The sequence below is a fragment of the Crinia signifera genome, chromosome 3, assembly GCF_055691185.1.
Source record: "Crinia signifera chromosome 3, ASM5569118v1, whole genome shotgun sequence".
Lineage (NCBI taxonomy): Eukaryota > Metazoa > Chordata > Amphibia > Anura > Myobatrachidae > Crinia > Crinia signifera.
The window spans coordinates 24,936,579-24,954,035 of NC_139219.1; the positions used below are offsets into that span (position 1 = coordinate 24,936,579).

At 46.1% G+C, this 17,457-nt stretch overlaps 1 protein-coding gene across 1 annotated transcript in view; it reads left to right on the forward strand.

Annotated features, from left to right (window-relative positions):
* LOC146062843 (phospholipase B1, membrane-associated-like) overlaps window positions 1-17,457 on the forward strand; it is a 172,952-nt gene that overhangs the window by 97,947 nt on the left and 57,548 nt on the right. Inside the window, exons 34-41 of the mRNA XM_083174849.1 lie at window positions 378-486; window positions 3,089-3,140; window positions 6,609-6,692; window positions 7,254-7,319; window positions 8,363-8,463; window positions 11,552-11,633; window positions 13,805-13,906; window positions 16,719-16,814. Coding sequence (XP_083030975.1) covers window positions 378-486; window positions 3,089-3,140; window positions 6,609-6,692; window positions 7,254-7,319; window positions 8,363-8,463; window positions 11,552-11,633; window positions 13,805-13,906; window positions 16,719-16,814 — 692 coding nt within the window. The remainder of the gene's footprint in view (window positions 1-377; window positions 487-3,088; window positions 3,141-6,608; window positions 6,693-7,253; window positions 7,320-8,362; window positions 8,464-11,551; window positions 11,634-13,804; window positions 13,907-16,718; window positions 16,815-17,457) is intronic.

Here is a 17,457-nt window from a genome sequence, read left to right on the forward strand (position 1 = left end):
TTGGGGACCGGCCACCCCTAGGCACAATATTACCCCCCCCCCCCCCATTATAACTGCCCCCCACAGTCACAGAGCTGTAATTTAGCCCCGCCCCCTCTGCGGAGATAGGCAAACAAGGTCATTTTCCAGCATGGGGGTGGGGCTTAACGACGTCACGCTCAAGCACCGCCCCCGAACTCTTGCTGAAAGTCTCCTCTCCGGGCTTCTCCCAGAGAGGAGATAACAAAAGTCGGCAACCCTGATGTATTAAAAAAATTTACAATGTAATTCCAGTAACATTTCTTTTACCTGGAGACAATACAGTTATTATTATATTACAGGCCTACATTCTCTTCTCAGGATCACTCAGTACAAACTGTTCATCTCTGTCTTTACAGATATTCTTCTTGAGTTCAACCCCTTGGTCACTGGATACTCAACGGAGACTGGAAATAGCGCCGCTCACAACTCATTCTACAACGCAGCCGTCCCTGGGGCCAAATCTTTGTAAGATTTCCCTTTTCATCCTTTAGTATCAGACTTTGGTGCCCCCCATACACTAGGGCAAATTCTCAGAGGAGCAATCCCATTCATTCCTACTATAGATCCACAGGTTAGCTGACACACATGAGCTGTTGGTAGCTCTTGAAGACAGGTTTGGCCACACTTGATCTAGTGTATGGGCACTTCAATGTGCATGTAATAAGACTCTAACCTGCCTAAAATTCTGTATAACTTTAACATCAACCGTCATCTTAAAGAGGCAATAACAAATTTTTGCCCATTTCGTCATTTTAGCTCCAACCTCCTTATTTCTCTGCATCCCCCTTCTGTCGATCCAGCTCCCTTCTCCTTATGTCTCTCCAGCCACCTTCTGTCTATCCAGCCCCATTGTCCTTATGTTTCTCCAGCCTCCTTCTCTCTATCCAGATCCATTCTCTTTGTCTCTCCAGCCTCTTTCTGTCTATCCAGCTCCATTCTCCTTAATGCTCTCCAGCCACCTTCTGTCTATCCAGCTCCATTCTCCTTAATGCTCTCCAGCCACCTTCTGTCTATCCAGATCCATTCTCTTTGTCTCTCCAGCCACCTTCTGTCTATCCAGCTCCATTCTCCTTGTGTCTCTACAGGCGCTATTTGTCTATCCAGCAACATTTCCTTTATGTCTCTCCAGCCCCCTTCTGTCAATCCAGCTCCATCCTCCTTTTGTTTCACCAGCCACCTTCTGTCTTTCCAGCTCCATTTTCCACGTATGTCTCCACAGACCCCTATATAACTGTAGCAGCTTAGGCTGCAGTTAAAGGTAGACTAATCTGCAGGGGTGGCATGGCATGATATTCCCACCAGGTGGCACCCATAGGCACAAACCTCTCCATACCAGAGATTCAAGGCTGCAAAGGAATAGCTATAACATCTGTACAAAGTTGCAGTTTAAGCATAATAAAAATTGATAGGCGCAATAGCCGATAATATTAGAACTTTTTTACAAAGATTTGCTCAATTGTAGCATGCAGGGTGATATGGGTAATATGGGATGTCTGTTTCTGCTGAATATTTTTCCACCCAGCATGGGGCGGGTGTTAACCCTTACAGCTGTGTCATTATACAGCTAGCCTCAATTCACAATGCCGTGCCCCTTTCAGCTCTGCTAACTTCAGGCATCTAATTTTTTGCTAAAAAAACTAGGACACAAAAAGGAGACTGTGCTGTGTAATATATGACACCTGTATACTGTGTGTTATACGCTTTTTACACCAAAATCGTGGATTGCTTCCTCATTGCTGTAAACGGGAGCCGGGTCTGATGACCCGGTATACCCGTTTACACTGCCCCCACCCGGGTCCATCCGTGTTCCATCCTGGTCAGGACCAGGTTAGGATTTACGGGGAAATTGACCTGTGTTTTTTTTTCCCCCAGCTACCCCTTTTACACCGACGCTGACCCGGGTCCATGTGGCAAAAACCCGGTACGGTACACAGAGCAGAACAGCACTTCTGTTGGAGAGAACCTGCGACTGCTGCATTGTAACTCTTCGTGTACAGATTCAGAGACTCAGGGCCTTATTCTAGTTCACTCTTTCTGACAAAATCCTTCTTAGACGGACAAAACCATGTGCACTGCAGGTGGGGCAGATGTAACATGTGCAGAGAGAGTTAGATTTGGGTGAGGTTTTACTTCAAAGTGAGATCTATATTGCAGTGTAAAAATAAAGCAGCCAGTATTTTCTCTGCACAGAAACAAAATAACTCACCCAAATCTAATTCTCTCTGCACATGTTACATCTGCCCCCTGCAGTGCACATGGTTTTGTCCATCTAAGAAGGATTTTGTCAGAAAGAGTGAACTAGAATAAGGCCCTCAGTCTCACACAGATATACAAGTGTCATACATCATATTACTCTACGGAGTCCCCTGGGGCGTCCCGGTAGCATTGCATTGTGATAAAAACGTATTTTTAGCAAAATAGATGCTCAGCACTAGAGATTTGTTATGCAACTAGGCGTGCCAAAAGGGGGTGTTTGGCGTGACTGCAGGGAATGAGGACACATCTGTACAGTACTGATGGCAATACAATACTGATGGCTATGAATGTAAGATCTAGGGAGGCAAATTGGCAGGATCCCAGGATTTTGGCCCAAAATTGGCAATATTTAAGTCCCGGCATTGTAGCTTGCCACGGTTTACTTATTTATGCCCTTGGCTCAGATGCTGCCCAGCAACAAGGTTGTGTCGTGTGTCCCGTCCCCCCCCCCCCCCCAGGGTTAACTGATTCTGCCTGCCAGTATGGCAAAGCATATGGAGGCCAATTGTAGGTATCCTGGAAATCGGACCACTGAACGGGTCCTGGGTACTGAAGAGGGATGTCCACCCCCCACCCCCAGATATTATTGCACTGCAGCCAACATTTGCAGATCCATTATGAGCATTTTTATATAATATATATCAAGCTTCCTGAGGCTGGAAATCCCATCTATCTTTATAAAGTAGAAAAGCACAGCAGGAGACCGCTATTAATCTCTATAGAAAGCATCGTCATTTCCCAGTCACTTTCCTTTGTTACTTATTCCTGAAAAATGATAATTATCTCCTGCACCTTATATCCTGTGTTACAGCGATATGCCGACCCAAGTCAGAAGACTGATTGACCAGATGAGCCAAGGCATTGTGAGTTACCTGTAGAATTAGGTTGTCTAACATTATGTTCAGTATGAAGCACAAAAGGGTTTGGTATAAGGTTCCGACAGTCGGGATCCTGATAGGCATTAGCCCGACGTCGGGATCCCGACTGCCCGGACTCAGACAGCATGGTGAGCGCAACAAAGCCCCTTGCAGGCTCGCTACGCTCGCCACACTGTGGGCACGGTGGCTCACTACGCGAGCCACCTATTCTATTCTCCCTCTATGGGGGTCGTGGACCCCCACGAGGGAAAACCTGTCTGTCTGCGCTTTGACAGTCCGGATCCCGACGTCGGGTAAATGACTGTTGGGATTCCGACTGTCGGGACCGCGTCTGGCACCCAGCACAAAATTTCCACCGCACTGTGATTCTGCACCCGTGCACCTAGATTTCAGCCACATGGGTTTACAGAGGAAGATGCAATGTGTTGAAAAGACAAGGGCATTGGGGTAGCTACCATAGGTGCACGGGGTGCAGCTGCTATGGGGCCCAGAGATGAGAGGGGCCACCTTCCCTGTCACAGTTACATGTGTTATATACAGGGGTGTAGCTACCATATGTGCAGGGAGTGCAGCTGCTATGGGGCCCAGAGCTGAGAGGGGCCACCTTCCCTTTCACAGTTACATGTGTTATATACAGGGTATAGCTACCATAGGTGCAGGGAGTGCAGCTGCTATGGGGCCCAGAGATGAGAGGGGCCACCTCCCTGTCACAGTTACATGTGTTATATACAGGGTGTAGCTACCATAGGTGCAGGGGGTGCTGCTGCTATGGGGCCCAGAGCTGAGAGGGGCCACCTTCCCTGTCACAGTTACATGTGTTATATACAGGGGTATAGCTACCATAGGTGCACGGGGTGCAGCTGCTATGGGGCCCAGAGCTGAGAGGGGCCACCTTCCCTGTCACAGTTACATGTGTTATATACAGGGTGTAGCTACCATAGGTGCAGGGAGTGCAGCTGCTGCTATGGGGCCCAGAGCTGAGAGGGGCCACCTTCCCTGTCACAGTTACATGTGTTATATACAGGGTGTAGCTACCATAGGTGCAGGGAGTGCAGCTGCTGCTATGGGGCCCAGAGCTGAGAGGGGCCACCTTCCCTGTCACAGTTACATGTGTTATATACAGGGTGTAGCTACCATATGTGCAGGGAGTGCAGCTGCTATGGGGCCCAGAGCTGAGAGGGGCCACCTTCCCTTTCACAGTTACATGTGTTATATACAGGGTATAGCTACCATAGGTGCAGGGAGTGCAGCTGCTATGGGACCCAGTGCTGAGAGGGGCCACCTTCCCTGTCACAGTTACATGTGTTATATACAGGGTGTAGCTACCATCGGTGCAGGATGTGCAGCTGCTATGGGGCCCAGAGCTGAGAGGGGCCACCTCCCTGTCACAGTTACATGTGTTATATACAGGGTGTAGCTACCATAGGTGCAGGGGGTGCTGCTGCTATGGGGCCCAGAGCTGAGAGGGGCCACCTTCCCTGTCACAGTTACATGTGTTATATACAGGGGTGTAGCTACCATAGGTGCAGGAGGTGCAGCTGCTATGGGCCCAGAGATGAAAGCTGTGAAGACTACAAGCAACAGAATGGTAGAGCTTCCACTGATCAACCTGCAGGCCCCTCAAGGGAGCCGTCTTGCACTGGGAGGCGGACTGATCTCTCCAGTATGCTTCCACTCTACAACCATGGACCACCCCAGGCTAAGCCTGGCTCAATCTGTGCATGGTTTAATAAAGGTATCATGCATGAGAGGATGTACAACGACTCCTAGAGGACATAAAACATTTTGGAACCTTTTATCCTCAGAGGATTTTACTTCCGACCACTCTTCCCAGGTGGATGAAGAGTTTCTGGAAGACTCTGGCACAGAACTTCCTTCAAAGATTCTACTGAACTGTTCTTGCTAACTGTCAAGACTCCCCACCAGTGATTAGTATCAGTGGGGAGAAGGTCATATTTTTTTCCTTGGAGCACTTTGCTGCAAATGATGAGTGAGACCATTTTGGTATTGCAATGCATCGGCTGGCTTTAATGGGTTGGATATTAAGGCTTCTACTTTAAAAACGAAAGGTTTTCCAGATAACATGTTCATACCATATTGAAGGCCAGGAAACCTGTTTCTGACAGAAATGATCATAGTTTCTGGCGCACTCATAATTCTTTGTGTGTGTGGATATAAGATCTGCTTTCTGCTTGACTAGACTTCTTTTTCAGTCAGAAGTGCTAAAGGCAGGTCTGTGGCTGAGGTCCGAGTATCTGTGCTCTTGGTCTTCTTTAAAAAATGGCTCACTTTTATCAAGGGTTACAGACTTTTCTTAATGAAGGTACAGTAGCTAGGGATGGGCAACGGTGCAGTTGCAACCAGCCATCAATAGTAATAAACTATGTGATGAATGACCATCGATAGTCTTACCTATCGATGGTTATCCATTTTCTTTGACTGACTGGCCCGTGGGCTATTCAGAATATAGGGTTTTGCTGTGCCATCGATGGAGCAAAACCACTTGGTTCTCCCCCATCCATTGCTAAAGTTCTTCGACATTGGACATAAAGTTCTTCAACATCGGTGCTGCAGACGTAGACTACCTGCCAGCCGAAGGTTGTCTCCAGGATTAACATTAAGCAGCAATTTGTGGATCAGGATTTTAGCTTAGGTTGTTCCTTGAATGTAGAGGGCATTATTCCTTATTGGTCATGGTACAAGCATTTTGTATATATGTTTTTCATACAGTGGATGGATGATCTATATGTTTTCTATGTTTCTCCCAAGTTTGAATGACTGTCTTCCGAGCAGTCCATAGACTGTTTGAGGAAGTCTGTCAACTGGCAGGGGATATTTCTGCAGGGTTGGGAGCAGGAACACTGTGCCCAGTCTGCTTCATGGGTGGCAAGACATAGTGCCTCCACTGGGCAGCTCAGTATATAGTCACCACCGTCGCTAAGTTTATAGATTTGACACTTTTATGTCCCAAGATACAAGTCTTGGGCTCAAGGTATTTTGTACTAGCACTGAGCTATCCCTCTCAGATGACAACTTTTGGGACATCTCAAGTGTCCCGGTGTCCCCCAGTGGATGAAACAGTACTGGGAATTATTGTACTTGCATGGTGTTCTGTTTGTCGCCTCTCTTCCATTGTTCCATTTCTGTCCTTTGGGCTCTGTTGGACATATCTGAGCGTCAGGCTCCTCATACCATTACCAATGCCCCGTGTTCCAGTGTCCACCATGGAATATGGACTATCATGAGTAAATTGAGCCACTCATGAGGAAAACTCATGCTGTACATTAGAAAAATTGAAGTTTGGCTTAATCAAAGGGTGGTAGGAAAATGGTGGGGGAGGTGGACTTTATTAATAACATCTTGAGAATTCTGATAGGTTTACAACCGTGATGCACGTTCATTAATACTTATGTGTCTAAAGATGATAATGCAATTTTTTTATTTCAATTTCAGTACCAGTCAGCGTTTAAAAATGATTGGAAAGTGATCACCATGTTTATTGGAGCCAATGACCTGTGTGCTTCCTGCACTGACAGCGTAAGTGATCCTATGTATAGTAGGTTGCCGTCTGGTGATTATGTCACAGCGTTATGACCAATGGTAGCCTGAATTCTAAAACGCATAGCCCGATCCAAAAAGAAAATATAAATTGAAGTCCAAATATGATTTTATTAAGAGTCTTTTTTCATAAAATTGATTTTCAATCGAACGATCATTCATCTTTCCTCTTCACATGGAAGTTAGGGGGGTCAATAACAATAGTCTGACAAACCCAAAGCGTTTCGTCTCCTGAGAGACTTCATCAGGGTTATGTCTTCTGGAATAAATTAGAAGCACTCTGGATGGGGTATGAGATTCAAAGAGTGAAGGACGTAGTTTAAACCTTAGGTCCTCATTGGTAAGGCTTCTGTGGTGACTTATGGTGATACGCCTTCAATAGGCTGCGGACTAATGGTGTCTGAGTGTGCAATTATTGATTACGCTGTCTAACAGTCCAAAGGCAGCAGTCGACTACAGGGGTGAGACATGCACCTTTATGGCGGCACTGTGTACAGAAATGCAACAGAACACACTCTGACTCCTCCTTTCCCCTCACAGAACACGTTCTCCGCAGTGAGTTACATCAGCCGTATCCAGGAGGCCTTGGACATGCTCTACAAAGAGGTTGGTTGATAAAGAAAGTTCCTGGTGTGAAGCTGTTGGATAAATGACTATGGGGCTCATTAAGAGGTGGACGCGATGCCGATGTTTGCGCAGTTGTGCGATTATTTGCTACTGCTTCCAGCAAACCCATAGGTTTTCCCTGTATGTACACTATGACTTACGCTAACCCCTGTCAGGGCCGTAATTAAAGTGGGGGCACAGGGGGTCAGTACCCCTGCCCCCTTCCCCTCTATCTAGGGTCCCCCTGTGGTTAGCATGTATTTTTAGCTAAAGGTTTTGTGCATGGGAGTGGGGTAGAGCTGCAGCTTTGCCTATCTGCCAATGTGACAATGATTAATGGTGCTGAGCATCGGGAGCCAAGGCACGCTGACTGCACAAGTGTGCAATGCATTACTGGGAGTTGACTAAGTCCCATGAGACTTTGCCCAAGAGGTCAGAGGCTGAGAGGCTTGTGCTGAGCTCTGCTTGGTGGAGCTAATCATATGCTTCTCAGGCCCATGGAGGACAGCAGCAGCAGTGGCCTCTTGATGGGAGGGTTTTTAATTAGTGGCAGCGCTGAGTCTGTCAGGGCTCCTACAGAGTAAGATACCAAGGGACTATATATATATATATATATATATATATATATATATATATATATATATATATATATATATATATGTTTATATAAATCCCCCCCCCCCCCTGCATTTACCCATTGACCAAGTTTATACTGCCTTTACTCTGTGTTTTGACAGTGTAATATTCTCCCGTGCAGTTTGAGGGGGAGGGGGCCCCCTTATCTAAAGTGACCCCAGGCCCCCCAAAGGCTTAATCCGGCCCTGCCTGACCCCTGTACCCCGACACCTAAACCCAACCCACCCCCAGTAAACCCTTTTTACAACACTGCTGACTAGAGGCATGTCACAGACATTTGCACCATCTGCTGTGTTTTGCCTGGAGAGATAATCTGGGCCTAACCACACTGAGCAGGACACATAGGATGCCTGTATCTCTGTTACAGTCTGTGTAATCTCTGCATCCTATTTCTCTTACTCTCCCAGGTACCCAGGGCTTTTGTGAATCTGGTGGAGGTGTTGGATATACTCCCCCTGAGAGAGGCAGTGCTGGATAGCCGCGTACAGTGTCCCACAGCCATTACCAGGTAAGTAACAGCGCAGGAGACCAGAAAATTATACATATTCCTTCTGAGTTCAATTCAGCTCATATTAACAAATATAGCAGCCTATATGTATAAGCCAATTTACACAATTTTGTGCATCTCTTGCAATGCTGCTGTTGTATGCAAGAGAGTCTGTACTACTGCTGTCAGCTGCCACTCTGGCCAAATAACCAGTGGGCGGAGCCGCTTCCCGCTTGAATCTGAGTGGATCCTCGCATTAGCCCTACCGATATTCTCATTGGCATAAGATAGTAAATCTGGCATCTGCTGCTTTCTGTGCCTAGATGCAAACTAGTTGAACAATTGCTGTCCGTCTGTGCAGGTGTCTTATTTGCATGGTGCATGTGATACAAAGGTCTTGCAATGGTGGCCGCAGAAAGAATACATTTGCAAAGTTATTGACAGCAAGGCAGCTGGGGCGGTTATGGGGTGTGCTGGCAAAAATGCAGGCGTCTGGTGACCATTTACGGGCAGCCTGAGACTGCAATCCTGTATGCAGCTGCAATGGTTCCGCCGTCTTACTTCCTGCGTCCATGCCGCTTGCGATACTGCCTCTTTGTACACAGACACTGACACTTGCATAGCAGGTGGTGGGTGTCCAGGCTGCTTGCCACATTTTCATATTTTCACACACTTGTTCACATTCGCAGCTGCACTAGGGTACATATCGGAATCAGGCACTGACTGTATTGGTATTTACTAATGTCTAAAGCCGGTGTTTTTCAATCACTGTGCCGTAGCACATTAGTGTGCCTTGAGCTGTTGGTACTAGATCTAGAGATGTCAACACCAGTTCACAGCCACCACCAGTTCTACTGTTATTCATTAGTCGTGCCATCAATAGATAATGAGATTGTGGGATGCGAGGTTGTGCGGGAGGGTGGGAAGATGATCATTTTAGTCTTGGACATGTTAAGTTTGGGAAAGTGCTGGGACATCCAGGAAGAGATAGCAGAGAGACAGTTGGAGATACGAGTGAGGAGAGTGGGGGAAAGGTCAGGGTAGGAAAGGTAGATTTTAGTATCATCAGCATAGAGATGATATTGGAAGTCAAAAGAACTAATGAGCTCACCTAAAGAGGATGTGTAGAGAGAGAAATGGAGAGGACCAAGAACAGAACCTTGTGGGACACCAACGGTTAGTGGAAGTGGGGGGAGGTAGTGTTTTGAGAGGATACAGAGAAGGAACGATCAGAGAGGTAGGAGGACAGCCAGGAGAGAGCAGTATCACACAGACCAAGGGAGTCAATGATTCGGAGAAAGAGAGGGTGGTCCACAGTGTCAAATGCTGTAGACAGGTCAAGAAGAATAAGCAGTAGTGGCCCTTAAGGTGGCCATACACAAGCAGATTTATCTTCAGATCTGGCTGGTTGTAACAAAAACATGGTTATGGATGAGAGCAAATGACAGTTGACCATTTGCTTGGAAATGCTGGAAAACTGACAAACTGTCACTCATCCATAACCATGTTTTTTTTCCAACCAGCCACATCTGAAGATAAATCTTACTAGTGTATGGGCACCTTTAGATTTGGCAGCATGAAGATCATTGCAGACTTTTGTGAGGGCAGTTTCAGTGGAGTGGGGAGAACGAAAGCCAGATTGGAATGGGTCAAGCAGAGAGTGGGAGGAAAGAAAGTCAGTGAGGCGGTTGTAGACCATACGCTCAAGGAGTTTGGAGGTAAAAGGGAGGAGAGAGATGGGTCAGTAGTTGGAGAGGGTGTTAAGATCAAGGGTAGATTTTTTAAGAATAGGGGAGTCAATAGCATGCTTGAAGGCAGAGGGAACAGTGCCTGATGAGAGGTAGAGATTGAGAAGGTGGGCAAGATTGGAACAGGTAGAAGGAGAGAGGTGGCAGAGGAGGTGGGAGGGGATAGGGTCAAGTAGGGACAAGGTGGTGAGGGGGGGGGAATGGATGATGGCCAAAACTTCCTCACCAGATACATGGGAGAAAGATCTTAGAGTTGGTGAGAGGGAAGGGGAGGGGTGGTAAGGGATAGGAGGTGGCTGGTTGCTGGAGATCTGGTGGGATGAAATGTCTTGATGTATGGAGTCAATCTTGGATGTGAAATAAGTGGCAAAGTCAAGAGCAGACAGTGGGGAAGGGAGAGGAGGTGATGGTGGCCAGAGGAGGGAGTTGAGAGTAGCAAAGAGGCGTCGGAGGTTGGAAGACTGGGAGAAGATGAGAATTTTGACATGAGAGAGAGAAAGAGAGAGAGATGATTCTGAAGGAATGAGTTGATAGGCATAGCTAAAGGGTAAAAGGACACCAACACCACCACCATGGCGACGTCCAGGTTGAGGTGTGTGTGAGAATGTGAGAGAGAGCAGCAGGAGAAGTAGTGTCAGAGTAGGTAATCCAGGTGTCAGTAATGGCTAGGAGATGGAGGGAGTTGGAAATGAAAAGGTCATGAGTGGGAACCAGTTTGTTGCAAACAGATCTGGCATTCCAGAGGGCACAGGATAGGGGGTATGAGTAAGTGGTTGGGATGTGAATGAGATTATCAGGATTGCTATAGCGTTAAGGTGATATTAATTTAGAAGGCAGAGATGTACAGGGTGTAGTGATTGTACTGAATCCTGGGCTAAGAAGGGAAACTGTAGGAGGAATGAGGAAGCAGGGCTGAGTGGTGGAGTAGAGGGCCCAAGATAGGGTAGAAGTGAGTGCAAGTGGGGTAAGAGGAGAGGAGGGGAAGGGTAACAATGGGGAGGATGTGAGACAGAGGAGATGGGAGAGGAGGAGATGTAGGAGACCAGGAGAGAAGAATAGAGGTGGTACCAGGGGGCAAAGTAAAGGATTAGGTAGACAAGGAGTGTAATTACCTGGTTAATAGTAAATCAAATATTTAGCTGGATCTATTCTATTGCATCCTAGTTGCTTTGGGCAACATCACACTTTTCATTTTTAGTAGCTTTTGTACAGTATATTTACACCTAATTGTAATAATTCACATGTCTTGTAACAATTTAATCTACACTGAATACATATTTGTTGCTTAAATAAAACCTGCTCCATACACCCCGATATGATGCTACACACGTGTGACCGCTGCTTGTTGTCTCCCTGTCTAGGATGCTGTGTCCCTGTCTTCTGAATGTCCCGGTGGACTCACAAGAGATGAAAGTGATTAAAGACGCCAACAGCGCATATCAGGTGCAGGTCTAACTGACAGTGATATGTATATTCATATGTGACCTCATACATCAGGGGTGGGCTGTCATGCCATCCGAGTTCAGCATACCCTGGTACTAATAGTATGTCCGACTGTAGTATACGGTGTAACCTGGTACTAATAGTATGTCTGACTGTAGTATATGGTGATCCCTGGTTCTAATAGTATGTCTGACTGTAGTATACAGTGTACCCTGGTACTAATAGTATGTCTGACTGTAGTATACGGTGTAACCTGGTACTAATAGTATCTCTGACTGTAGTATATGGTGATCCCTGGTTATAATAGTATGTCTGACTGTAATATATGGTGTACCCTGGTACTAATAGTATGTCTGACTGTAGTATACAGTGTACCCTGGTACTGATAGTATGTCTGACTGTAGTATATGGTGTAACCTGGTACTAATAGTATCTCTGACTGTAGTATATGGTGATCCCTGGTTCTAATAGTATGTCTGACTGTAGTATACAGCGTACCCTGGTACTAATAGTATGTCTGACTGTAGTGTACAGTGTACCCTGGTACTGATAGTATGTCTGACTGTAGTATACGGTGTACCCTGGTACTGATAGTATGTCTGACTGTAGTATACGGTGTACCCTGGTACTAATAGTATGTCTGACTGTAGTATACAGTGGACCCTGGTACTACTAGTATGTCTGACTGTAGTATAGAGTGTAACCTGGTACTAATAGTATCTCTGACTGTAGTATACGGTGTACCCTGGTACTAATAGTATGTCTGACTGTAGTATATGGTGTACCCTGGTTCTAATAGTATGTCTGACTGTAGTATACAGTGGACCCTGGTACTACTAGTATGTCTGACTGTAGTATATGGTGTAACCTGGTACTAATAGTATGTCTGACTGTAGTATACGGTGTAACCTGGTACTAATAGTGTGCCTGACTGTAGTATACGGTGTACCCTGGTACTAATAGTATGCCTGACTGTAGTATACGGTGTAACCTGGTACTAATAGTATGTCTGACTGTAGTATACAGTGTACCCTGGTACTGATAGTATGTCTGACTGTAGTATACGGTGTACCCTGGTACTAATAGTATGTCTGACTGTAGTATACAGTGGACCCTGGTACTACTAGTATGTCTGACTGTAGTATAGAGTGTAACCTGGTACTAATAGTATCTCTGACTGTAGTATACGGTGTACCCTGGTACTAATAGTATGTCTGACTGTAGTATATGGTGTACCCTGGTTCTAATAGTATGTCTGACTGTAGTATACAGTGGACCCTGGTACTACTAGTATGTCTGACTGTAGTATATGGTGTAACCTGGTACTAATAGTATGTCTGACTGTAGTATACGGTGTAACCTGGTACTAATAGTGTGCCTGACTGTAGTATACGGTGTACCCTGGTACTAATAGTATGTCTGACTGTAGTATACGGTGTACCCTGGTACTAATAGTATGTCTGACTGTAGTATACGGTGTACCCTGATACTAATAGTATGTCTGACTGTAGTATACGGTGTACCCTGGTACTGCTAGTATGTCTGACTGTAGTATACGGTGTACCCTGGTACTGCTAGTATGTCTGACTGTAGTATACAGTGCACCATGCCCTATGCAGGCATGGGACGATATGGCCCAAAATGAGTCAATTTAGATACAATCTCAACCGATTGTATGTAAATTGGCCATGTGTTGGGCCACTTCGCTGTCCTTTTGATGCGATCCCGATCCGCTGCACGGCCCCGCGGGTCGGTCGGTCTTTTCTGAGATCTTCCTGCTGCAGGTAGGATCTCAGACCCGACTATTGCAGTGGGTGGGGGTTGTGATCGGATCGTGATCACATCAGCGGCATTTTCACGGCGTGTCGGCGGTGCCGTCAGCTGGTCAGTGGGTCGTACCTTCCTGTGATGACCCGCTCACAAGCACCATCGTCCTGGTGTGTACCAGGCATAACTGTAATATAGAGTGTACCCTGGTATTAATAGTATGTCTGACTGTAGTATACGGTATACCCTGGTACTAATGGTATGGCAGACCGTAGTATACAGTGGACCATGGTACTAATAGTAAGCCGCAAGGTAAAAAGGTAAAATCACTGCCCTAGTCCATCGATATAAGAATGGAAGTTTGTATAAGTAACACATAACCTTATTTTCACCCAAAATGACAGCAAGGTCTCCGGCATTTGGTTAATTCTGGAAAATATGATAAAGAAGACTTCACAGTGGTCCTGCAGCCATTCTTCCATCACACCAAGGTCCCGCATCTCCCGGTAAACTGCGCCCTAGATATGTGTAGCCATCTTTGTTCATACATTGTGTGGATTATAGACAGATAAACTCGGTTATTTCTGTATTGGCAGCGTTAATGACACCTGTCCTGAAGGTGCTACGTAATTTTCTAGCCAGATCTTAACAGTTTCATGACATACTGTAGGAGCCAGAAAGGAGCGCTGCACAATTCTGCAGGAAGCTTTTTGTATCATAGAGGACAATCCAATTACAGTAGCTGCAAGGTGCCGGCATTCCAACCGTTCTCTGGCACATCGTTGAAGATTTGTCCATGCACACCAGGTGCACAGGAAAATCTGCAATGTGGTTGTACCATAATTGTTGCGGATGTGTGTAGCTGCACACCAAGGGGCCAATTCAGACCTGTTTGTGCAGGTCCGAATTAGGCCCCATCTCTGAGGCCCTCCACAACAAGTGCATTTGGCAAATTTTTCCATCGCCATGACCCTCGCTGCCTGATTACCAGGGTGGACAGCAGGCATTTTATAGGCGGTGCAGTGGCAAACGCAGGATTTTCAGAGGGGGGTTTCCAAAGGGGTGGAGCAAAGCACAGAGTTGGACACTTAGGTGACCCAGTATATGCCGGGTCAGTTAAAGTATTATGGATAGACCAAATGTATATTAATAATAATAATAAAATATATTACACTCTAGTAAATATCCAATTGATTGGGGGGTGCTCCTACAGATGACTGAACATCAAAGTATATATTGGAGGAAAAGGGCACTTACCACTTTGATAAAATTTCAAACGGATTTTTTTCCATAATGCTGACATACCGACGTAACGTTTCGGTCCGAACTGGACCATCATCAGGATATAATGCAGCCAAAATAAATTTCCATCAGACAACCAACCTGGCATCCATCCTCAGGAGGATGTATCCTCTCCTGAGGATGGATGCCAGGTTGGTTGTCTGATGGAAATTTATTGGTGAGTGCCCTTTTCCTCCAATATATATATATATATATATATATATATATATATATATATATATATATATATATATATATATATATATATATATATATATATATATATATATATATATATATATATATATATATATATATATACACATACATATACATATACATATACATATAGGGGCGTCAACAGCAGTGTAGACCCCTGGGCATAGCAATGTATTGGGGCCCCTACCGATCCTCCAGCGGTAGGAGTGGGGGAAGCTTTGATGTCCCGCGGGTGGTAGGGGGTAATATATCAACCGCTCAGCATGTAGGGCCTGAATCAGTCATTTCCACTAATTACCCCTTTGCTGCACAGATGGTGGGAGATGGGGTGGGAGAAGGGGGCATTGGGCTGAATGAAGGAGCCCAGATACATAACTTCCAGGGTGGTAGAGGATGTTTAATATGCAGAGGAGAGGTGTATAGTGGAGTGGCTTATTATTCATAATTTTCTGCTGGGAGGACAGCTTGCTTGACTGCAGATATCTCCAGTTCCCGGAAATAGATTTCTTAGATTTTAATGTAATTAAAAACTAGAAAATCCCACCTACCAAATGGTACTGGGGGCTAGGGGATCAGAATTCAGGAGGCAGAGCAATCTGCCAACGAGTATATAAAACTACATACCAGGTGTGCGGAGCTGGAGCAGTAACCAGCTGCTGGAAGGCTGATATCTCTGGTTCTTGGAACAGTAGAGACAAGCTGCTAGTGTCCATCTAAGGGGGAGAGTCCCAGCTTTTGGAATCTACCCTCAGACAGAACCTAAAATATCTGATTGGGAACAGCTTGGATGGGGTTCACTGCTTTGAAGTCAGATATCTCCGGTTCCCAAAGGCCGATTTTTTAAATTCTTGTACCCATGGAAAGAGGGGACCCTAAGCTTTAGACTCCTGGGGGGTTTCTAGGTACTCAGAAACCCCCCTGGGTGCGCCACTGCAGTGGGTGCACCCATAGAAATGCTGCGCAGGCGCCAGGGAACACAGGTGTTTCAGGGAACACAGGTGTTTCCCTGCCAGCTCGGGGAGGGTGGAAGACGTCACATGACCTCAGCGCTCGCCCCCCAATTCGAACAAGAACGTGCAGCAGAAAAGTAAGTCCTGGCTTACCTTTCTGCTGCAAACAGAGGGAGTCATTCGATGGTGAGCAAACATCGAATAATTTTTCGTCCATGCGGGCGCATGCGAGTGGATGTGTAAGCATACACATACGCTCGTAGCGAGGATTCGGGTGGTGGCGGGGTGCGTTCGCCGGGCGTTAACATACTTGCTAGGCTCTGAATATACACAGCCTAATGAGCAGGTCTGAACCAGGCCCCAAGACCACACATCACTGTTAATAGTATAGCCCCCCTTAATTATTGGGCTGAGCAATGTTTAATTTCCTAAAGGCGACCAATCGGGCCGTTAAATCGGACCAAATCGACTGTCCCTGACATGCCGTCAGCTCCAATGCGCGGTCCTGTGCACATCGGACCCAAGCAGGTGGTTGGACCTGCTGGCCGTCCGACCACCCGTCCTGGGACCTCCCTCCGGCCAGCGAGACGGGCAGGAAGCAGGGACGCATGCGATCCATCACAACAAATTGTGACGGATCGCATGCGTCCCTGCCGCCCGGGATGGTTCCGGGCAGCTCACAGGGTATCGGGTGTCCTCACACTGCTGAGAGACATCGCACCAGTGTATGGGCACCTTGAGATAGTGCACCATACTAGTTACTCTTCAAAATTGTTTCACATTTGCATTAAAATATGTGTAACATTGGATCTGCAGTTATTTGATCACTGTGTATAACAGCTGTACTGACCGCCTGCTTCTTCCTCAGGACGGGACCCCGGATGCCTCCTACCTTGCCCCAGACTGCTTCCACCTCAGCCAGAAGGCTCACTCCCAGCTGGCCAGGATGCTCTGGAACAACATGGTAAAGATATATCTGCGAGATAGAACTTGCTAAACCCCAGGTGCTCTGTCATGTTCTCTGCTACAGGGGGATGTAGGTGACCAAGGTGGCCGGGTCCTCAATCAGGAGTATCAGGGGTTTAGTTTAGAACACAAGAGTAGGGAAATGAAAAGGCAAATGTTTTCTTTAAGGCTGAAGTCACATTGTATATAGATATATACTGTATACACATTTATACACATTTCTAGCACACTCACACATACTTCCAGAGCACTCCAAGCAAGGGATTTGAACACCAAATCTCCTACACCATATTGATATACTAAATTACTGAACAATCTGTAAAAGGGGTGTTATTTATGTGTACTTGAACCCACAACCTCAAACACCCCAGTGAGACAATTGTAATTGTGACATGTAACCATTGGAACTATGCAGATCTATGTAGTGCTGTGCACTACATAGATCTGCTTAGCTACATTGGGGTCACCTGACAATTACAACTAGTAGACAATTACTCTCTCAGATATTTCAATGAAACAATCTCAATAACTAGACAAAAGCAATTACTAATTAGCTTAACTTATCAACATGACACCAGATACTTGATATATGTCCGTCTCAGACAGTAGCTGAAGATGGACATTTGGATTATGGTAGCAAT